We start from the raw sequence: 23,871 nt of genomic DNA on the forward strand, positions 1-23,871 counted from the left end.
AGCCTCAGAGTCAAGCAGTGAGAAATGAGAAAGAAACACCAGCAAACCCAGATGGATGAAGGAGTGAAAAGGCAGAGTCAGGTGTAACAGAAATTTCTTTGTGAACATTATCAATCTTAGAATTAAAAAACTGAAGAAAAGAATTACACAGCTGCTGAGAAACAGGCAAGGTGGTAACAGCATTAACTTGAAGCAATCTGTTTATGGTTTGGAACAAGTGTCTGGGATTATTTTGATTATTTCCAATAGCCTGAGAGAAGTAAGATGATCTTTCAGTCTCCATTAATGCTCGGTTATCACCCAGAAGATCCTTCCACGCTTGGCAGTAGACATTCAGTCCAGTAAGTCACCATTTGCGCTCCATTTTCCGACAAGCAGCCTTTCTAGAGCGCAAATTGTCATTATACCAGGGAGCAGAGCAGGCGAATGTGACTATACGTGACCTTCGGGGAGCAAAAGAGTCAAGATTAGTAGCAAGAGCAGAGTTTAACTGCAGTTACAAACAGTTACAAACTGTGTGAAGTTAAAACAATCAATTAGAGACAGAAATTCCTTAGCCGCCACAGAGTCACTCCGGTCCACATGAATGTTAAAGTACACTTTCACTTAAAGTCCTCTGAACATAGTTTTATTTTACTTTTCGGTTAATCAGAGAAAACAGACACATGAGAATTTATAAGGAACAAGTACATTTATTTTAATTGAACAATTGTAAAGGTGCTGTGCTCTTTCCGTGTGTGTGTGTGTGTGTGTGTGTGTGTGTGTGTGTGTGTGTGTGTGTGTCTGGTTGTCAGCTGTGGCCGGGGTTATTCAGATGGTAATTCTTCTCGTTGGCTTTTTACCAAAAAACAACAAAATGAACACATTCAGTAGTGTTACGATTTGATATGTCTAAAATGTTGCCTAGCAATCTCTTTACAGGTGAGGGAGACAAAATTCTGTGTTAAAACTGAAAAGCATTCACCCAAGTCTCTTTTTAACCTAATATTTTAATTTGTACCTGTTTATGTCATCATTATTGGTGTGAATATTTACTCAAACTTTAAAGTGGGTGAATTTGGATAGTTGTTACCCATTGTGCATATGTGTAAATGCAAACATCATACTGCTCGATCTCTACATACGAGCTCATAATGTAACTCATAAAGTAACTTACTTTGCATGGCAATTTTGTCACACACGCATCTCAGGCACAGCTTAGAGATCATGTGCTCACTGTAGGAAAAATACCCTCTATTCTTGTTTTACTGTAACATCAGGTAATGTAAGTTATCTTGTGACCTATATTGATTGTTTTTATTAGGATATTTGATATTATTGTGATATTGTCTGCAGCTTAAAGCGAAACTCTTTGTTAATTATGCGTGATTTTTGGCACTTGATTGCGCACGCATTTACACTTTTCATCCGGATCAACTGGTTAGGTGGGTGACAATTGTTCCAAAGCAGTTCACTTGGCCCTTTCTCCCCTGCCAACCAAATTTATAGACTATATATGTAAAATGTTCTGCTAGCTACTTGTTTTAAGTTAAAATAATGGTGTCACCCACTTATGCAGTGTGTGTAGTGTAAAAGCAAACACTAAATTATAGCTATTGCTTGATCTCTTTAGATTATGAGTATGAGCTCATAATCAAGTGTCGTTTCCAGGGCAACCTTGTCACATGGGCATCTCAGTCACAGATCAGAGATCATGAACTCAGCGCACTATTCATGTTTTACTGTGACATCAAGTAATATAAATTGAATTATGTTGATATTTTATGATCTTTGATATTGTTCTGATATTATTGCCCACAGCATAAATTTGGAGAGTTGTTACATAAAGCATAAAGCTAAGGAAACTTTATGTAAATTACGCACTATATTTGGAACTCCATTTTGGGTTTGATCATCCGGATCAAAGTGTGTGACCCTAAGCTATAACGCCAACAAAAAGGTCTAAATTATAATATGCTGCATATCTATCTCTCTGTCTGCCCTTCTATCTATCTGTCTGTCTATCCATCTATCTCTCTGTCTGTCCTTCTATCTATCTGTCTGTCTATCCATCTATCTGTCTGTCCTTCTATCTATCTGTCTCTATCCATCTATCTGTCTTTCTCTATCCATCTATCTGTCTGTCTATCCATCTATCTGTCTGTTTATCCATCTATCTGTCTGTCTATCTCTGTTCATCCATCCATCAGTGTGAGAATCATAAATGTTTTTTTGGCTGATTGTTTATAACTGCTAGAATTAAATGTTATAATGCACTTGTTGATTTGCTGTTTTTGCACGATATGGGGCATGTTTTAGGGTCACAGAAATCATTTCCTCCACACTCTGGGATTTTTGGTGTGAGTATGCCTTACTGCAGGCACCTTGATTGAATACAGAGATTACAGTTATTAAAACTAGAACTCAGATTAAAGTTCTATTCAAAAAGCATCAACATCACTTGTTTTCAAAATAGACCATGGTATGAATATTTATGTACTGAGAACTAACAACTTTTACATTTACAATATACATTCTTATTTACAACCTATTTGCATTCCAAATAATTTATGAGATCTTGGGGTTTGGCACAGACACATTATTAGTCATACTATTAGTCCTCTCTAGCCGTCCCACAACTTGTCCTCTTGACCCTATCCCTTCTCACCTTCTTCAGTCCATCTCTCCCACACTATTACCTGCACTCACACACATCTTTAACACATCCCTCTCTACTGGCACATACCCTACCTCATTTAAGCAGGCCCGGGTTACCCCACTGCTTAAAAAAACCATCACTTAACCCTGCTGTAGTTGACAACTACAGACCTGTTTCCCTCCTCCCTTTTCTTTCCAAAACTCTTGAAAGAGCCGTTTTTAATCAACTCTCCAATTTTCTCACACAGAACAACCTCCTGGACATGAAGCAGTCTGGCTTCAAGATCAATCACTCCACGGAGACTGCTCTGCTTTCCGTCACTGAAGCCTTACGACTAGCAGGAGCAACCTCTAGATCATCTGTCCTCATCCTACTTGACCTCTCTGCTGCTTTCGACACTATGAACCATCAGATCCTCCTGTCAACTCTCTCCAGCCTGGGCATCACTGGAACGGTTCTGCGCTGGGTGGAATCCTATCTCTCTGACAGATCCTTCAAGGTATCATGGAGGGGAGGTATTTCTGAAACTCAGCAACTCACAACTGGCATTCCACAGGGATTAGTTCTGGGTCCACTCATCTTTTCTAACTACACTACCTCTCTAGGGCAGGTGATTGAGTCTCATGGCTTCTCATATCATTGCTATGCTGATGACACCCAGCTCTATTTGTCCTTCCAGCCTGACGATACATCTGTCTCTGCACACATCTCTGCTTGCCTGTCAGACATCTCGGTCTGCATGAGGGAACACCATCTTAAGCTCAATCTGGTAAAATCTGAGCTTCTCGTCATCCCAGCCTGTCCCTCAATCAACCACAAACCTCACTGTACAGCTCTGCTCAACCACACTCAAGCCAACCAGGATGGTGTTAAATTTCATCAGAATTAATATCCCAAATATTAATCCTCTACTCGCTACTCTGTCATTCAACTGATAGAGCATGTAAAAACACTTCCTCTTACCTTCTCAGAGGTGGAGTCTCGTGCCGCTGGGCTAGAGAACCAATGAAATCCTTTCCCTTTCGCTGAAGGTGTGTGTAGCAAAGGAATTTTACTCACAGAGCAAGATATATGAATCGTCCCTTTGAATGGACTTCGGTTTATTAAAGAACAATAAGGATTACAATTATCTTAACTCAGAATATAAATAAAATAAAGAAAAACCAGCAACTACACAGAGTCTGAAAATAGTTTTCTTTTAAGAAGAGACATAAAATTATCCCCTTTTTTGATCATGCAGGATCAGATAGTTTTTCTTCCTTCAGAAGAAACTAAAACGAATAACCTTCACCCGAGGTGCGGCCCTGAACACTCGTCTGGTCGAAGCTTATATACACCTTTCACTTGTGGTTTCAAGCGTTGGAGTCTAAGTTTTCGCTTAAAACCACAACGCCTTCTCAATGGTGTTCGGATGCGGTTAGGAGCGAAAACTCTGAAGCTGTATGTAGAAAACAGGAGGCATGCCCTTATTTGGGTCTTTAACAGATAAACAGAGGTTGGGGGATTGTGGTTTTTGAGTACTCGCCTTAAAGGTGTGTGTGTTTTTAGCGCTGGCTGTAAGAAACAGGAAGTAGAAACAGGATGTATGTTTTTTTTACTGGGCTTTCTTCAGATTTAATCGTTCTATCAGTCTTTCCATTTCATCTATTTGTCTAGCAAGATTAGAGAGTCTCGCTATTCTCCCATGTTTCTGACTTAATATCTTAATGTATTCAGTCCTCCTGTATTTAGCACGTTCTTTTAACATTTCAGCTTCAGATGTCATTTGATTTAAGGTACTCAGTATTCCATCACACTCTTTCACTACACAATCATTTTTCCATATCAGCTCTTCAGTTCTTTTTATATCCAGCGTGTCGAGCTGTAGATTTCTCTGGTCTTGCAAGATGGCCCTAATGTCCAGAACAGCTTTCTCAGTGGCCCCCGAACCAGAAGACTTTCCAGTCCGTCTTTCTCCATGTTGCTGTCTTGCCCCCCTACTTCTCCTACTTCTGGTTTCCCCAGACTGTCAAGGTTGGGGTTCTTGACATAGTTTAATTATAATACAGTTTTAATCGTTTTCACATAACATCACATAACATAATACATCTGCTTGTATTTTACAATAAGCTGGAAATAACGGTAGGACTGAGGCTACGTATATCTGAGATCTAAATCTCCTATAACACCTCCTTCTGGAGACTTGGTCCTACAATTCCAAATATCATTATCTATTAACCCCACAGATGCTGGGTAGGGTAGTACAAACGGAAGGTAATCATCACACCACATTTGGACACCTAGTTCGAATTCGGCTAGAATTTGAAAATGCCATTGGCCATCATTAAATTTAGGAATCAGGGTACACTCCCACCATTCTGGGTCCCTGTTCAAAACATGTGAATTTAAGGGGCCTAATCCGTGTAAAAACCGTGGTTGGAAGCCTTCAGAATCCTTGGGCAATGAGCATAAGTAATTAATGTGACGCCAGCAGCGGGTAATACCCCTGGGCGGTCCCCAGTTCCTCAAGATGGGACACCAGCCTCTGGGGATAACTTATATCTTGACTTCCCCATTGGCCCTTGGGACCTCCAATATTACTGCAGGCTGTAAAACAGATATTTTTTATATATTAAGCACATGCCCATCTGACATGTTGGTTGCCATACCACTTTATATCCCTCCACTATGATGCTAGCCATTTCTTTGAATTCCAACAGATTGTAAAAGTCTCTACCTCCGTGTGTCTCTACCGCCCAGTACTTCCTTGGGTTTACTACTTGACACCAATCTGGAGTGAAAGTAGCACCCCTCTCATCTAGTGAGAGTTCATATTTAACTAAGCCAAAACTTCTGAATATATTTTCTAGTGTACTAACTTTCTTAGGTACAGATATTCCAGTGGATATCATCTGTATAGGGGTTAATTCCCCATTTTGTCCACACACTTTTGTGTGTCTACATGCACAGTCCGAACATACATGCTTATAGTCTGTAGTTAACATATAATATTGCTTAATTGGATTATCCAAACATAAATCACATCTTTCTAATCTTCTAGGAGCTTTCCTTTTGGGGATTGGTGCAACCATGTCTTCTAGGTTCATGTCTTCTTCCTATTCGGATAAGACATCTTGTGAGTCCTCACAGGTACAACACTTGCAATTAATTATTCTACAAACTTTGCTTAATTTCTTTATATCAGTAAAGAAGAATACCACTCCTATTCATGTGGATCCTTGACTGTTGTACAGTTCTCCCATCATTATACATATCGCAGAAAATATAGTTATACGTTACATTGTTCTGATTAAGGTTTGTCCATTTCTTACTAAGTTCAGGGCAGTTTTATATCATACCCATAAACAGTGTATCGTCAATGCAATGAATTTACAGTATGCAAACTGGAATTTGTCTCCTAGGTACAGCAGTATCGGTATCAAAATTACTTCCATAATGAGTGAGTAATGCCCTCTGGGTCCCAACAATTTATTCCAGCCTTTCAAGCCTGTGAACAGTTGGGCTCCTATTAGGCTTACAGGTATTCTATAACTTAAGTATATACAAATAATTCCTATTACAGCAATTATACTCTGGCATCCGGGATTTCTTTGTATGATTTGCCATACTGACCAGGTAATCCAGATTAAATAATAAAAGATTATTACCTGCAGCATGACTGGGTCAAAGGCCCTTGAAGTTCCAACCTGGGCTTGGTCCTCACTCAGAGATTCGTTCGCAATTTGTGATGAGTTGTTTTCCTCTGCTATTTCTCTTAAGGATTGGTTTAAATCAAGATCCCGGATGCAAGTTCAAATCGAAATTTAGTCTGGTCTGGAGGTCCTTGGAACTGTGTCAATATAGCTGCGTTTTAGATCTATATTTATCAGGTTCAAGAAGCCCCTCCTGTGACTTATCTTTGCTCCTCACAGCAGGTAACTACCGTTTTACTTGAGCTTCTTCCTTTTAGTTTTGACGTAATCACTCTTGTTTAACAGTTTTTCTGTGGCTTCTTGCTTGTATCCTTTTCTATCCTTGCGTAATTTCTGCTTACAACAGCATATACATCCTTTTGCTGTCCATATACAGCATTTCCAAACTCCTAAGAAATGTCCTATTAGCACTACAAAAAATATACTTATACCCATGACCAGGTACCACCAATGAATTTTTATCCATTCTACAACATCCCACATTGTGTTCCATACAGTCATAGTAGTGTCTGCTATATTCACTGCGACAGCTTTTACGACGCCTCCCGTAAGTCTAACTCTTTCTCTAAACCATTCCCAGGAAGTTGCTGCCAACAGTCCTTGGTCAACTTGGTGATAATACCTATTTCTATTCCAAATCCAGTACCAGTTATTAGTAGCTACCCCTGGTCCACTATGGCTAATAGTGTCAACATTTGGGATCCAGGGGGCCTCATTTTCATGTCCATTGATTAGTGAAGACGCGCATACTCGTTCTATTACTTCTCTTAGGACCTTTATTACTACTGCCATTTTAACCCATATATGGTTCCCACACGTAATTCTTCAATGACCATCCTCCGCAGTATGTAAGTGTGCTAGAGGTTCCTGTTGTTATGCCTAGTTCCTTTATTATCTGTGTACCTCTTTCGTTAGTCACAGTGGCTTTAGTAGGTTTAATATGAACTTTCCTATCATAAGTTGCCGTTGCCCATAGTTACAATGACCGAGTGGTCCATTTGTTTGTTTCCATGTTATCCATTTTCATTCCTACTGGAAATACATGTGTGTTTATATACCTGACCTTGCTTTGGCTTTGGTCATATGAAAAAATAGGATATTGCTCATGACGCATTACATCAAGTACTAGATTCATACACGTTGTTTGACAATGCTGGTTTAGTATGTCGTCCCATACTTTCGTGTCTTTGGCTTCCTGTGCTGTGAGGCCTGGGGGAAATCTCCAGTGTGTTATTGGGTGCCACATTAGTTGACCACCTCTTCCTCTCACATTGAAACTTGTGTGATTAACGGTTTTACTGGTTTTCTCATTACACGCACATATTCCTAGATATACTTGAAACTCATATCCCCCCTTGCTGGTTGCCATAGTGCCGGATTTTTGAAAATCTACTTTGTAACTTGTTTCAGTCATATTGGCCTGCGCTTCCCAATCCTTTTCATAATTTTTACAACTGTGCACTTTGGCACAGTAGGCTGACACTAGATAGCGGATATCTGCCAATTTATCCCAGTATAGTGTTTCATTCCAATTCTCGCTAGCGTTTACTACCCATAATACTGATTTTCCTCCGTTTGTTCCCTTGGTTTCAGGGTGTTTACAGTGTCGTTCTGTGTTTAGGGTGAATACGAGGATTAGGGAACTTTTCCTTCTTTTGAATGATATATATCCTCCACTACTCTGGTTCCCATATGCCGCATATGGGATCATTGATACTCCTTCCCAGGTTCCCTCCTGTGCATGTCCATGATTTTTCCTACTATGATGGTGGGTGTATTTTGATACCCATCCTAGATAGTTAACTACTGTTCTGGCCTGAACATGGGTTTGAGCTATGACCAGGCTATTCTTGTAATGTACATATGACGAGGATTTCTCGCTGCAAGAGGCCTGTAATCCCTGAGCCTTTACAGCCCTGTTATATACACAAGGACACGTAATAGCTCCTATTTGAGCCTTAGCATTATTTATTGTTCCATTTGTGAAGCATTCGGGGATTTTTTCTGAATATGTAGTTCTCTTTATTCTACTCCTATTTTTATTTTGTATTCCTATTTTAACCTCGGGTTCTACAAGCTGGATCAAGGTATAGTCAGTATTTTCAGGCTCTGGTTCCCATTCCTGTATGGTATATACCCCACAGTCGTATATTTCTTCTTTATAGGTTTCTTTAATGATTTCATTCCAAATTTTAATTGTAATTTTCCAAGTATTGGTAATTACTGTGTTCGAATGGTTACTCTCCTTTCTAGTTATCCTCCAGTGGGTATTATTTAGCCTAATTATTCCTTTCAAGCATGAAAATTCTTAGGTATTGTCTTCAGAAATTTGTAAACCTTTAGGTGTAATGTATTTACTCCAATTCCCTATATAGTTTTCATCAGAAATTCCTTTGTTCGTGTAGTTTCCCAATTCTTCCCAATCTACAGCTGGCTATTGTTCTCTAATTACTTCTTTCTGGTTTTCCACGGTGAAGGTTAAATTTCCAATAGTTATATTCCTAATATCTATACATGGTATTGTTATGTGGATTTGTTTGCATTCTACATGTGTTATATTGCTATGTCTGATCTCTTCATAAGTCATAAAGAGTGGACTTGTTATCAGCGTGGTTACCACTAATATCAGTACTCCCCATCTACAGGCCTGTGTGCCCCTCCTGGCTGCTTCCTTCTCCAGGCATATTAAACTTTCTGTGGATGAGTTTCTTCTTAATCTTCTGTGGGTCATCTGAAAAATAAAATTTGGGGAAGGGGAAGGGTTACTCGGTTCCCCTAACCCCTTGTTACATAGCAGAGATTGATGGGTTAGGTAGCCCATGCCATTTTCTTTTTCCAAACAGTCCTTTTTTCATTTTTTTCATTCTTGGTAATTCAGTGAATGCTAGGTTACATGTAATCCCTTCTAGCCATTCATAGTCAAGATGAGAGCACCTTCCTATAGTAGCTATAAACCTAATATGACAGGTCAGCTCTTGTTCTCCTGCTTCTGTTAGCACTTTCAATCCTTCTACTGGAAGACTGGTGCTTATAAGTTCTCCATCTGAGCTTTTCACTCTAAACTTGGGCCTGCCACTTAACAGGATGAACTTTTGTGCACTTTCAGGCATCACCATTACAGTCTCTGAATCTCTTTTACGATGGCTAAGACCTGTTATGATTTCCAGTGCTTCATCACTCTTATCTCCCCTTGTGCAGGGGCCTATTATATCTGTCCACTTGCCATTCAAGATTCATGGCTTCGCAGATAACTAGATTTTCCCAGGTTGTCAACCCTTAGACTTCCCCTTTCTTAATCTTTAACCATCCTGTGTGTTCTCCTCTCTCTTCATTCCACTTTATCTTGCAGGATTCTGTCTGTATCACACTATTGCATAAAACCTTCTGCCACATCCTGAGTTCCCAAACACTGTTCACATGTGCTAGGCTATTCTTACCTGTTCTGCCTTCTTCTGGATTTAATCCAGAGTGATCCACATGACCCTCTAGCCAGTTCTGAAACAAGGCTAGTTTTTCGGGTGAATACCCATTTGATGGGTGTTTGACGAAGGAGGTCAATATTTTCCCTCTCCTGGTCCCTAGCCTAGTTTGTATCTTTTCTACTAGGCCTATGGGAGCTGACAGGTTCTAGTATTTTCTACTTGCTTTAGTGTTATCGTTTTTAGAATACCCTTTCCTTTTAATATTTTGAACCTCGGACACTTCTTTACTTGCCATCCATCCCAATTACAGAGGCAGGTCTTACCTAGCTCTCCGTAGGTGGATGCACAGTATGAACATTTCAGACAGTCACATTTTATGTTAACTTCTTGTTCAAATATAATTGTTTTCAGGTATTTCACTCTACATGGTCCACAGACCACAATACTACCTATCTGACATTCAGGTAGGTTCCAGTCATCTAAGTTCCATTCAAAGATGTTAAGGTCCCCTGAGGTCAACCTTTTATATGGGCCTGAGTATCTTCTAGGCCCTAGCCACTTCACTCATCTACTGGGCTCATTACAAATGACACATGAGCCCGGTGGGTAGGGTGCGTAGGTCAACAGGTGATCAGGCTCCAGCCTACCCAGCCTACCCTGGCAACGATCCTTTTCTCGATCCATTGCCCTTGTTATTACAATTTGCTTAGGGTCCACTATTACCCTTACTATGCCTGCTCGTTTAGTTATCAGGGAAACCCTCTGTTCCCTGCTCATTCCTCTATCCTGAAGATTTCCTAGGTCTTGTCTACTTTCTATATTAAATTTCTTATGGATTGTAGTCCGTTATTCTCCAGTAGCACAGTATTTGATCCAGTTATTTCTTTACCTGATCCTCTGTTCCTAACGCCCTTTTGAACCTACTTCCTTTAGTTTATGACGTCTAGTTAGGAATACTGTATCGCCTACCTTTAACGGATTCTTGCTGATATCACCCTTTTCTAGTGGTCTATGTCTCGGGTATACCTGTGGATTGAGAAAGTACAGGCATTCAGGGATCAATTCGTCCCAGTCCCCTAGTTCCTCATTCCTCACAAACCACTCTTTTACCTCCCTGATAGCTCTCTCAGCTATTCCGTTGGTTTCAGGTCGGTATGGCACTGAGTGTACTATTTCAATTCCTTTCCCCCGGCACCACTTTTTAACTTTATTACCACTGATATTTGGGGCATTGTCCGTTCATATGCTCATGGGTCTAGGATGGTGTAAAATCCATTCCTCTAGTCCTGATATTACTACATCCTCTGTTGCTTGCCTACATGGTTTTACCACTGTCCATTTTGTATGGTTATCTATTACCAGAAAGTATACATTCTTTGCTTTATTTTGTTTTCTTATTGGTCCCGCAAAATCAATACTGATCTGTTGACCTTCAAATTCATGTGGTAATTCAGACTGTTGTGTCTTTCTATTAGTTACTGTTTTTTGGCATTCAATGCATTCTAGCTTTATACCATTATAGATCTTCACTATGTTAGGTATATTTAAGCCTAGCTTATTACACTCATGCTTGATTACCATACTTGGGTGTTTTAGTTGATCATGCAACGTTTGAAGCGTTCTTTTTGCATCAGGTTTCGTGACTGCATTTGCATGGTATAAAAACCTATCGACCATGTGATTTCCCTCTGCTGTGTCTGTTATCTTATCTGTTGTGTGTGACTCACCTGATGATAACAGAACGCTTTGATGTTTTGTCTGAGTGAATTTATTTTCTCCCTGTCCTCTGACTGTGATACTGGTTTCTTTCTTGCATTAAAGAACCCATTTTGAACCCAAGTGTCTAAGTGTGTCTGTCATCCCTTTGTAACCATAATATAAGGTGGTTATGATCACACATTCTGTGATTCCTAATTCCTTAGCCTTCTCTAGTGCTTTCAGAATTGCTCTTATCTCACTTGCTTGTGCCAAACCCTCCATGGTTCCTTTATCCTTAGTTATCTCTCTTCTGTTTTGTGTTAAAAAGTAACCCCAACTAGTAACTCCTTCTCTGTGACTACCATCTGTATAAAATCTAGGTAGCTGGCTCTGAGACTTACTTACTTCAATAAGCTTCTCTTTCCTCGGAGTAGTAGGCCTTTGAAAGACAAATTGTTGGTCTTCCAATATCATCATCCAACTATCCCATCTATAGACATGGATTTTTCCCTGTACTTTTACTAGGTTTTCCCTGTACCTATGCATTTCTCCTATGGGAGATGCAAGATCAATCTTTTTGTCTTTAGCTAGAGCTTTGAGCGGTATTAGCCTCTTAGCTATTCCTGCTAAGATTTCTCCGGCTGATCCTTGCTCTAATTTTAGCTCTGGTCCTATTTTAGTATCTGTAAGGAAACAAATGGGGATTTTATCCCCTTTATTTCTACATACTATGGTTAGGCTACCATGTTCATCCATTACTTCAATCTCTAGGTCCCTCTCCGGAGCTCTACGGAGTAGTTTCCCTGAAGTTAAGGCTTTGTGAATTAATTCCTGCTTTGCTTCTTCAGCTCTGTCTGTCCAGGCAAAATCCTTCACATCTCCACGAGTAGTGTCGAATATTGGTTTGGCCATTTTTGCCAAATTTTCAATTAGGCATCTACAGAATCCTAATGATCCCATTAAGCTCTGTATATCTCTCTTACTACTCATCTGTTTTGTTTTTAGATTTTGCAGGGTCTCCTTCATACTTTTTGAAATGCCCTTGGTTTCCCCTGTCAACTCAAAACCTAAAAAATTTACACTATCATGTAAGGCTCTTCTTAAGCCTTAAGCCTAAGGCTAGGTTTTAGCCCTCCTTTGGTTAGGCTATCTAGCACTTGATCTCATAGGTCTAAGTGTTCCTCCTCAGTTTGAGTAATTAATAGGATGTCATCTATATACACGGTTACTGGCAGTCCTGCCATTATTTCTATTATACATCCTTGGAACACATTTCGTGAGGTACAAAGTCCTTGGGGAAGAACTGTGTACTCATATTGACTTTGCTTGTGAGTGAAAGCTGTCTTTCCTTGACTTTCTTTATCTATGGGTAAAATAGGTATGACCAAAACCCATTTGCTAGGTCTATCTTCATCAGGTCCTTCCCTTTTTGAGTCCTATCAGTTGCATCCGAAGCATTTATCAGATATCTAGTATCTGGTATCGTAACCTTATTTAGTGCCTTGTAATTCGTAACTAATCTCCACGTCCCATCTGGTTTTGCTACTGCTTGTATTCGAGAGTTATTAGGTGCTGACTCATTTCTGTCGAGTTTTCTTAGGATACCTAATTCAGTTAGTTCATCTACGGTTTGATCAATCTCTTTTGCAGCCCTGGGGTTTAAAGGATATTGTCCCTGTGGCCGATGTATACCTCCTTCTATTTTATGAGTATACTTTGGATCTACTTTTCTGCAATCATTTTTGAATTTTGCATAGAAGTTTTTGAATTTCCTCACAATTTCTTCCAATTTCTTTTTATTCTTTCCTGTAGATTCTTTTATTATTCTCTGTATTTCAGCCACTTGATTCACCTCTTTGTTCCAGCATACTTTTCTGACATCTTTTCCTCCTAGCAAATTTTCTGCGCCTATTATACATTTTAATTTGCCCTTTTTGTGTAATCATTTAGTAGTTTCTGTTCTGTCATAGCTTTGTATGATCCCTCTTTTTTCTAATGGATTTCCAGCCTCGCTTGTTTAAACTACTGTAATGTCCGCCCCTGTATCTACTTTGAAATTTGTGCCTTCATATTCAACATATAAGTTATCCTCATTTTCTTTGATTTTTTCTGAGGTCAGCAGCTCTTTTAGCGAGGCCGCTGGTTCCTATTGTTGGTATACATAGCTTGGTTTTCTTACGTTATTTTCACAGGAGCTTGATGCTATTAAGAGCTCTGGTGTTTCTTGTCTAACCATCCCTACTCTCTTGTTTGGACTATTTTGAGGTTTACCACTGCCTTTCTTCCGTTGTATTCTCTGCTCGGGTGTAACCTTATCCCATTCTTCTTTGGGAATCCAGTTAGAAGGTTTACTGGGGTTGCTTTCTGCCCTGTGTTCCCCCTCCTCCTGTCTGCTTATGCTGTGGCTGTGTCTGCTGAGATTGTTGCTGTTGTGGATGCCTATTATAGGCCTTTTTGAACCCTTTAAAGCATCTATCTTCCAGTTTCTCTCTACAGTTTCTCTCTGTCTTGACAGAGTGGACTAACTCTTTCTGTCTCTTTTCTTCCTCATCCTCAGGTATTATAGCCCTATGGATTTCTAACATGTCCCTGGTGAATCTGCAGTTTATTCTTAATTGGATAAACTGTTCTAGTACTTCTTCGGGGATTTTTGCATGTTTTCCATCCTCGAATATTTTTCTAGCCTGTTCTAGGAGAGAGTGCTTTGGATCATACTTAAGCTGTTCACATTTCTTCATCCATTGGTCTTCTGTCATTAATTTCCACAGAACTCTAGCTCCCTCGTCTTCTTCTCTATCACTCTCTGATTCTTCCCGCTCCACTTCCTGTCTTACTACTGTTCTAGTAGCTCTGACTGGAGCTGGTTTTGATTTTTTAGTACTAATTCTCAATCTATGGGCCTGTTCTATCAGCTGATCCATAACCTCTTCTTCCTCATATTTATCAGGTGGCGTATAATAGCCCTTCTCTATGTACTCTTCTCCCTCATAAAAAATCTGGTTGTGGCACGGGAGTTGAGACTAAAGGCATCCTTGGGCCCCTTTGAGAAGGATTTGGATTTTTACAATTCCCCATCCTTGGGTTTGGTCTTAGACCATTATCCCACTCTGTTCTAGCATTTGGTTCATTATAGTAATGCTGATAGTGGTCTAGTGGCACCACCGGCTGGGCTAATGCAGCTACAGCATTTTGTCCGAAGTCAGCTTTAGCGGCTAATAAATTAATTCTGGTGTTTCTGTTTATTGTGGGATCCTGTAATATTTGGAATGAGTTTCCTGCATTTAAAGCAGTGTAAAGGGCTCCTTTTGTTAACCATGGAACCTCCTCTTCTTCCCACTTATCTTCCTGTGCTAGGTTTATCGCTTCAAACGGTTTACCTGCCTGCGTCATCCTATATTGTACATTACCTATCTCAGCCATGGGATAGAGCGGAGTAGGTTTGTACATAGGAAATGGGTTTTGTGGCTGAATTACATTTGCTCCTTTTCTCATTATTTGTTTCTGTTTGAGCCAATTTTTCATTCCAGGCTCTTCAAGTTGCCATGGTTTGAATGTCACCTGTGCTTGGGAGTATGGAATTATGGGTGATGGCAGCCTAGGCAATGGGCCTATAAGCCCTGGTTGCAGCCCTTGTGAATTATTAGGTGGACTTTGGTTAAATAAGACCATTAGTCCTGTCTGCATTTGCCTTCCTACATCATTTATTGGGTGTACCAATCTTAGTTCTATCGGTTCACCTGCAGGGTCATTAGTTGCTTGTTGAATCCCTTTAATTGACTGTGCTACACAATCCATTACAGGACAATTAAAGATTCCAGTTGACAAGTTTGGCATTATTACTACTCTTACCCTTTCTGCTCTTCCTTTATTTATTAATTACTGACCTTATTATTTCAGCTATTTGAGGAATCTTTTCCTCTAGGTCTGCTGCTGTAGGATTTACAGGTAGCCGGGGCCCTTCCACATGCCAGATTAGTTTAACATTTAATGTGTGCCCTTTCCCTAGCTGCTGGGCAACTATAGTTCCTTTTGGGATAGGCCCATGTTGAGCTACGTAGTCAAGTCCTAATGCTTGGAAGCCATCTCCTGCATTATCACAAATAGCCCTAGCCAACCCACCTTTATGACTGAGGTTGGCATTAGCTGGATTCACTAGCACATCCCCTTGCTCTTATAGCGCATTGCCTGTAATTACCTGCACCCTTATCCTGCGTCCCATATATATGGGAGTATACATTCTGTTTGGATTTATAGGTAACGGAAGATTGATAGGTTTAGACAGTGGCGCGAGAGGAATAGGCCTTGTGGAGTTTGCGACGGCAGCGGTGGATCAAGTGGCAGTGGCAGGTTTGGATATAAGGGCACTGTGGAGGCTTCATAAGAACCGGAGCCTTCTCCGTCTATCTGTCTCCTTCTTGCCTTCAGCCTTCTACATAATTCTGCCTGTAATCCCTCTGGTTCTACTCTAGATGTCGCTGATTACATGCTTGGGGCTTTTGGAGGTGCAACTCTTTCCTCCTTTAGCAGAGTTGTGATTGATCCCGTTCATATCGTATACTTTTATTTTTAATTGTGATGTCAGTGGTATATTAGTGGGTGCCAGGTTCCCTTCCCTAAGGAACATAGCCACTTCTTTTCTATTAAGTGCTCTTATTAACTCTGGCCACGGCCATTGTCCTCCTTCTACACTTATTTGCCAGTGATTTTCGCCTAGGTATTGTAATCTGCCGTTATCTGCCACTACCCTATCAGGGTAAGGCCATGTAATTCCTACATTAACGACTTCATGAGTATATTTCGGACCTTTTTCAGCCATACTCTTGCAGGTCTTTATTTCTGGGATTATCAGGACTTATTTAGATCGTCTCTGAGTCTAAGCGCGCATGCCTGTCCCCTCCTAGTGGCGTAATAGCTTCTCTTACTAGTTTTGTGTCCAAGGTGTGCTTATTCTATATTCTAGTTATAATTTAATCCTTTTTTATAAGTTCCTTAGTTTACTCTAGCCCCATGTCGGGCGCCATGTAGAATTTCATCAGAATTAATATCCCAAATATTAATCCTCTACTCGCTACTCTGTCATACAGCTTGATAGAGCATGTAAAAACACTTCCTCTTACCTCCTCAGAAGGCGGTGTCTTTGTGCCTCTGGGCTAGAGAACCAATGAAATCCTTTCCCTTTCGCTGAAGGGGTGTGTACCAAAGGAATTCTACTCACGGAGTAAGATATACGAATCGTCCTTTATATGGACTTCGGTTTATTAAAGAACAAAAGGATTACAATTATCTTAACTCAGAATATAAAGAAAATAAAATAAAGCAAAACCAGTGACTATACAGTATCTGATAATGGTTTTCTTTTAAGCAGAGGCATAAAAATACTTTTTGATCACGCAGGATCAGATAGTTTTTCTTCCTTCAGAAGAAACTAAAAACAAATAACCTTCACCCGAGGCGCAGCCCTGAACCTTCACCTGTTCGAAGCTTATATACATCTTTCACTTATGGTTTCAAGTTTTCGCTCAAAACCGCAACGCCTTCTCAACGGTGTCCAGATGCGGTTACGAGCGAAAACTCTGAAGCTGCATGTAGAAAACAGAAAGCATGCCATTATTTGGGTCTTTAACAGATAGACAGAAGTTAGGGGATTTGTGGTTTTTGAGCACTCGCCTTAAAGCTGTGTGTGTTTTAGCGCTGGCTGTAAAAAAAAAAAAAAAAACAGGAAGTAAAAACAGGATGCATGTTTTTACTGGGCTTTCTTCAGATTTAAGCGTTCTATCAATTTTTCCATTTCATCTATTTGTCTAGCAAGGTTAGACAGTCTCGCTATTTTCCCATGTCTCTGACTTAATTTCCTAATGTATTCAGTCCTCCTGTATTTAGCACGTTATTTTAACATTTCAGCTTCAGCTTTCATTTGATTTAACACACTCAGTATGTTATCACATTCTTTCACTACACAATTATTTTTCCATATCAGCTTTTCAGTTCTTTTTATATCCAGCATGTCGAGCTGTAGATCTCTCAGGTCTTGCTGGATGTGCATAATGTCCGGAAAAGCTTTCTCAGCGGCCCCCGAACCAGAAGACTTTCCAATCCGTCTTCCTCCATGTTGCTGTCTTGCCCTCCTCCTTCTTCTTCTTTTTCTCCTCGCGTGGTTCTGTTTCCCCAGACTGTCAAGGTTGGGGTTCTTTACATAGTATAATTATAATACAGTTTTAATAATTTTCACATAACATCGCATAACATAATACATCAGCTTGTATTTTACATTAAGCTGGAAATAATGGTAGGACTGAGGCTACATATATCTGAGATCCAAATCTCCTATAACATGTTCCCATTTTACATGTTTTAGAACATAATTAGATTAACAGCCTGCGTCATTACGTCACCGCGCCACGCCGTCCGACGTCCCTCCAGAATTTCACGTATCAACATACAGTTCGTCTTCGTTATGGGATCGTATACAGTTTGGGGTGTTTTTATTAAATTTTTTTACGAACGTTTAAGTGCAGTTAATTATTTGTCATGCTGTACTTGCTAATAGACAGCTGCTTGAAGCAGTGGGTGTGTCCCAAATCGCGTAGTTACCATCGATATAGTAGCCGAGATACATGTATTTTTCCCCACTACAGGCCTATAGTAGGCAAGTATGCGATTTGGGACGCAGCTGAACTCTCTTGTCTGCTGTAAAACATAAAACTGCCGTGTGTGATCATGTCCTGTTGCAAAATGCAGTGAAAACTCTCACACGACGTTCATAATGTGATTAAGGTGTTTACATGTCTGTAATACACGTCCATAATGCGACTAAAACAGGAGTACTCTACCTGTCTTAATTCAGTTGTTGCTTACTTCGAGTATGACCTTAATTAGATTAAGGTAAGTAAAAATTGCTGTTTACATGGTAGTTTCTTAATCAAAGTATGGTCTTAATTGGGTTAAGAGTGGATTATTGTTGCCCATGTAAACGCACTGACTCAGTACTCTGGTGAACGTGAGCGCGTGCATGGTCCGGAGGTGTAGTTCTCGTCGGCCATGTTTGTAGTTGGCACTGCCTTCTGGGAACTGTAGTTGCGAGCTCGCCGTGAAGTGACAGAATGATTAATCTATGGGAATAACATGTAACATTATACTGTACATCTTTAACTACACCTGTTAAGAAAATGACGGTGATGACCTTTAACCTACACCTGTTAAGATAATGACGGTTGGTGATGACCTTTGACCTACACCTGTCAACACCTGTCAACATAAATATGATTGATGATGACCTTTGACCTAGACCTGTCAAAATAAGGTTACAAGGTTACAAATCATACAAACCACTCCTCTCTTTCTTGCTAACTTTTACACATTTAGCGCTTCACATTTTAACAGCGGAAAAAGAGCAGACTACTTATTTTACCAAATAAAAACATGATGAGCCAATCATGTGAATCCAGAATGACTGACAGGTGAATTATTGACGTGTAAATGATCAACCGGCGAATGATCGACAGGTGAGCAGGTGTTTGGAATCTCCCCTTGAAAGATGCTCTGATGTGGCGCTCTTGCTTTCTGTCACAGGAAATGGAGATTTTAATATAGTTCATTATGAATGTGAAATAAAATCTCTCAATGTGATCAATTTAACCATCATTAAATATGTATATACTATCAGTTTAGTATATTTTAGGGATGCCACTGGAATATTTCTGTCAAAAACGTCACTTTCAGTTTTATTATTTTTTACTCTGCTAAACAGTAAAAAGGGTGAAAAAAAAATTTTATAGAAAAAAACATTAAACAGACCTACAAGGAAGTGTGAAATCTAATACTGCACAAATAACACTGATGGTGATTATAACTGGACAGGGATTTAAAACACTGTTTGTGTGCTTTTCTCTACTGCACTGCAGTTGTGAAAGTGTGTAGCGCTGCTTGAGATTTTAGATGAATAGTTTGCTAACCAGTAATGCTGCAGCAATGTGCAGCTGAGGACCTGCAGATTATAAACTGCTACACAGTGGACCAAATTGTCTAGGTTCGATGTGTGTCATCAGTCACAAGAGACAAGAGAAAGGTTAAAAGTAATTGGCTTTACTGATATAAAAGAGCAAACATCATATAATTATACAATCATGTGCATGAAATGGCTCAAGTTTCCATTTTTGTTCTGCTCGGGTCAATTTCAACCTTTACTTACTTTTAGTTAGACTATTATATAAATTATGAAATTGGACTCACCCCTTTGTGCCCCATAGGTCTGCATTAGCTGACATCACCAAACTGTGGACTCAGAGGAGGTCCACAAGGGCATAGTGTGCCATTTGGGACAGGGCGGAAATTGAACACAGATGAAAGCTTCATGTCATAATTGATGACATAATTACAGGAAACCAACACGGTGGCAGTTGGCATCACTGGGTTGTGACTGAAGTCATGATGGTCTGAAATGGCGTAGAGGCCAGAAGTGACTCAAATATCAAGGAAGACTTAGATGGTGTGGAAAATGGAAGAAACTAACTGGCAAGTGGAGTTTAGTTGAAAAGTGCAAAAGAAGGAAAGATTGGAGTTGAACATCAGGTACAGAAAGTGAGAAAGATGATATCCAGTCTATAAGAAGGAAAGAGTATTATAAGGTATTGGTGAAGTTTATGTTAGAAGGAGTAAATAATGTGAATCTTTAAAATTGACAAAAACATTGAAAGAAAAGATTGGAAACATTGAAAGTGCTAAGATGTTGCGAAATGGTAAAATGATCCTATTCTGTAAATATAGCAAGCAACAAAAGGCATTTTTTAGGGATAAAGACCTTATTAGGACAAAATTAACATGTAATGTAAGGGGAAAAAAGAAATGGATGAGAGGAATAATCACAGGAATACCTACTAATGTTTCTGTTGATACAATTAAGAAAAGCTTGTCAGGAGCAAACGTGATGGATGCAAGCAGAGTGAAATATACTTGAAACAAGGAGAAGATTGGTAGGCTGTCAGTGATGTTACATTTTGATGAGCAAAAATTGCCAGATTTTTAGGAGTTATGAGTTACAGAGTTCAACCATATATCCCACCCCCACTGAGATGTTTGAAGTGCCAGAAGTATGGTCATGTGGCAACAGAATGTAGAGGAAAACAAAGATGTGCAAGGTGGGGGGATGGGGACCATGAATATGGAAAGTGTGAGGAAGGTACCAAGCCAAAATGCTGCAACTGTGGGGGAGAATATAGCATGGGATACGGAGGATGTCAAGTAAGGAACAATGCTACTAAGGTACAAATTGTTAAGATAACAGAAGGATTAACATAGGCTGAAGCAATCAAAGGATTTCATGTGACAGAAAGAAGCAGAGAAAATAGATGCAGTCTCGAGGATGAGAAACGAATGTCTGAACCAAGAAAAGGCAAATGAAAATAATATTATGGCAGATAAGTTGGCATTCGTTACTTTTATTGCGGAAGTGAACTGCCCGGCCTAAAGTGTGTAGAACAGAAAAAATAAAAACAATCATACGAGCAGCAGATAAGTATTTGAAGGTAGATGGAATAACAGTTGATCAGATAAATGAAAAACTAAAAATGCAAGTTACTAATACCCAGACTGCATGTGGAGGCTCATAATGGTGAGGATAATCTTGCACTGGAATAGAAGAAGCTTAATATTAAATGGGCAAGAAATTAAAATATATAGATAATTTCAAGACTAAACCTCATATAATATGTGTATAAGAATCTTGGTTAAAATCATATTTAAACTTTGTGATTTCAAGGATATTCTGCAGTGCGCAAAGATAGGATTAAAGGAAATGAAGGAGAGTAGTAACTTTTATTAAACAATGAGTAGCATACTGGGAGGTGGGTGTGAACGAGGAATTTGAATTAGTAGTGGTTGAAGTAAGAGCTGGAAATCAGAGTATAAGGGTAATTGATTTTCATAATCTGTGTAAAAGATTAAATAAGGACTTAATTAAAAACATTGGAGGAGAAGGAAACTTTACATTAGTGTGGACTTTAATGCGCACAGTACATTGTGGGGAAGTGAATATAGTGATCAAAATGGGAATGCTGTAAAACAAATGTTAGATTGTAATGATCTGGTGTGTCTTAATGATGGAAGTAAGCTCTGCTTCAGCACCACAAGTGTTTTGGAAAGCACAGAAGCACGTGGCTATGAGGCGGGGCGGCAGAAACACACACAGCTGGCAACCAATGAGGGGAGCGACCTCACGCACTCACCTTCCCCCTTCCTATACGTACTCAAATAAAATAATTGCCTGTATTACCTGTACTCTGTCTACACTGTTAGACATTTTATTGCATTTTTGCGATAACTTACTGGCAGCACTATTGCCAGTAATTTACTGCAACTGCCCCTTTACAGTAGCTTACCTGTAAATGTGTTTTACAGTATGAGGACCTTACTGCAATTTAATTTTACAGTATGAGGCCCTTAATGCAATTTAATTTTACAGTATGAGGCCCTTACCACAATTTAATTTTACAGTATGAGGCCCTTAGCGCAATTTAATTTTACAGTATGAGGCCCTTACTGCAAGTTAATTTTACAGTATGAAGCCCTTACCACAATATAATTTTACAGTATGAGGCCTTAACCACAATGTAATTTTACAGTATGAGGCCCTTACCGTACTCTCACCAAAGCAGTTTTTTAAAAAAAGGACATAATACCATGGATTCAATCATAAGCCTAGAATCAGAAGTTAGAAAGGCAATGGTGAATAATGAAATCTTTAGTAGGAGTGTTTTTTGATGTGGAAATAGCATATGATATGCTATAGAAAGAGGGACTCCTAATCAAATTAGATAAAATGGGAATTAAAGGTAAACTATATAATGGATAATGGATTTTCTAATAGACAAGACCTTCCAAGTAAGCGTCAGTACAAGGTATTCTAAGATATATAATATTGACAATGGTACACCACAAGGAAGTGTTTGTAGCCTAGTTAATTTCGACATTATGATAAATGACATCTTTTCAGGAATTGGACAAGGAATGGGGAAATCCCTTTATGAGGACGATGGTGCATTGTGGAAAAGGGGAAGAAATGCAGCATACGTGGAAAGTAGTATGCAGAAAGCAGTTAAAGAAGTAGAAAAATTGGCCAATAATTTGAGCTTCAGATTATCAGTAGAAAAAAACTAAATTGATGTGTTTTTCAAAGAAAAAGAAATCCCCAAAAATTATGTTCAAACAATATGGTCAAACATTGGAGCAAGTTCCAGAAATGTGGTTTCTAGGAGTATGGATGGATTCAAAACTAACCTTTGCGTCTTATATAAAGAAAGTAGTAGATACATGTAAAATGGAATAAATATATGAAGATTTCTGACGGGGGTAGATTGGGGTGCAACTAGACAGTCATTGAAAAGAGTGTTTTGTGCAATGATAAGATTAATAATAGGTTATGGTAGCATGGTGTATAGCTCAGCACCATAATCTATGCTAAAGAAAATAAGTGGCATACAGTCTCAAGTCCTAAGAACAGGATGTGGGGCGTTTAGAACATCTCCCGTCTCAGCTATACAGGTGGAAATTGCAGAGATGTATTAATTATTAAAGGAGTTAAGGAGTTTTGGAAGGAATGCTGATAAAGACGCAAAGAAAATAGGAATTGACTGTATAGAATGAGCCCTACGGTGGTTATCCCTGTGATTCCTCCTTGGCTGTTTCAGATGCCAGTGGTTGATTTCCAGTTGCACAGTAAAATAAATGATAAGGAAAGGATTTTGCCTAAAGATGAAATAGTGACACAATATCTGAAGCAAAACTACTACTAGGGATCGAAAGAACCAAGTATGGAACAGAAGGGAAGATACTGTAATATCCAGGCTCTGTATAGGACATAATCTCTTAAAGTATTCCCTATACACCCTAGGAAAAAGTGATTCAGATCGATTGTGAAATGGCTAAAACAGTTGAGCATGTGATACTGCAGTGTGAGGCATACAATATAGAAATAATTCATTTTGTGGGAAAATTAAGTCATCTCGGAATAGATACAATAACATTAGAAAATATATTTCAATGTACATTGACAAAGGTAAGAGTATATAGCATTCTCTTTAAATACTTGCGGGACACCGGTTTGATTAATAGGATGTAGGTGGTTTAAAAATTATATTTATTTTTTTTTTATCTCCAGCTGAACTTTACAGTCCATCCCAGTAGGTGGCGGTAATGCACCTTATGCTGGTTTGCCAACCGCCATAAAACAATAGAAACGAAGACGAAGGAAACTCACACACACTTGGTCTCGGAGCTTCCTTCTTTACACGGGCTTAGAAGCTCTGAACTTCTGTGTGACATCACTAAAGGTGAGTTCATCTGAAACTGACCACCTGAGCTACTCGGTTAACAGGTTAGTGGGGATTCTGGAGTCATGAATCTCTGTATTTTTCTTCCAGTGTCCTGA

The 23,871-nt window shown here is 39.4% G+C and overlaps 1 protein-coding gene across 9 annotated transcripts; it reads right to left on the reverse strand.

The window, feature by feature from the left end:
- Positions 1-16,669: 16,669 nt before the first annotated feature.
- Positions 16,670-23,868, reverse strand: LOC128623054 (uncharacterized). Of its 9 annotated transcripts, none has more exons than XR_008388507.1 (9): positions 23,701-23,868; positions 21,031-21,074; positions 20,883-20,909; positions 20,325-20,647; positions 19,680-20,048; positions 19,403-19,472; positions 18,859-19,010; positions 18,644-18,737; positions 16,670-18,559 (listed from the first exon to the last, which is right to left on the reverse strand). XR_008388507.1 is itself a non-coding variant. In XM_053649918.1 (5 exons), the coding sequence occupies exons 1-5, from the start codon at positions 23,781-23,783 to the stop codon at positions 17,472-17,474; spliced, it is 624 nt and encodes a 207-aa protein (XP_053505893.1). In that variant the 5' UTR covers positions 23,784-23,868; the 3' UTR covers positions 16,670-17,471. The 9 variants fall into 9 exon arrangements, 1 of the variants encoding a protein (XP_053505893.1); XR_008388511.1 differs by having other exon boundaries at positions 19,680-19,882; positions 20,325-20,398; positions 20,509-20,909; XR_008388508.1 differs by having other exon boundaries at positions 20,325-20,398; positions 20,509-20,909.
- Between the last annotated feature and the right edge of the window lie 3 nt (positions 23,869-23,871).

Source organism: Ictalurus furcatus, chromosome 19, assembly GCF_023375685.1.
Source record: "Ictalurus furcatus strain D&B chromosome 19, Billie_1.0, whole genome shotgun sequence".
Classification (NCBI taxonomy): domain Eukaryota; kingdom Metazoa; phylum Chordata; class Actinopteri; order Siluriformes; family Ictaluridae; genus Ictalurus; species Ictalurus furcatus.

Coding starts and splice junctions, on each gene's coding strand:
- LOC128623054 (XM_053649918.1), bottom strand. CDS start 23,783: ATGAACTCACCTTTAGTGATGTCACACAGAAGTTCAGAGCTTCTAAGC. Junction 19,011..23,700: donor AGCTCCGAGACCAAGTGTGT/GTGAGTTTCCTT, acceptor TTCCTGTGACAG/AAAGCAAGAGCGCCACATCA. Junction 18,560..18,643: donor AACCGTCATTATCTTAACAG/GTGTAGGTTAAA, acceptor TTATTCCCATAG/ATTAATCATTCTGTCACTTC.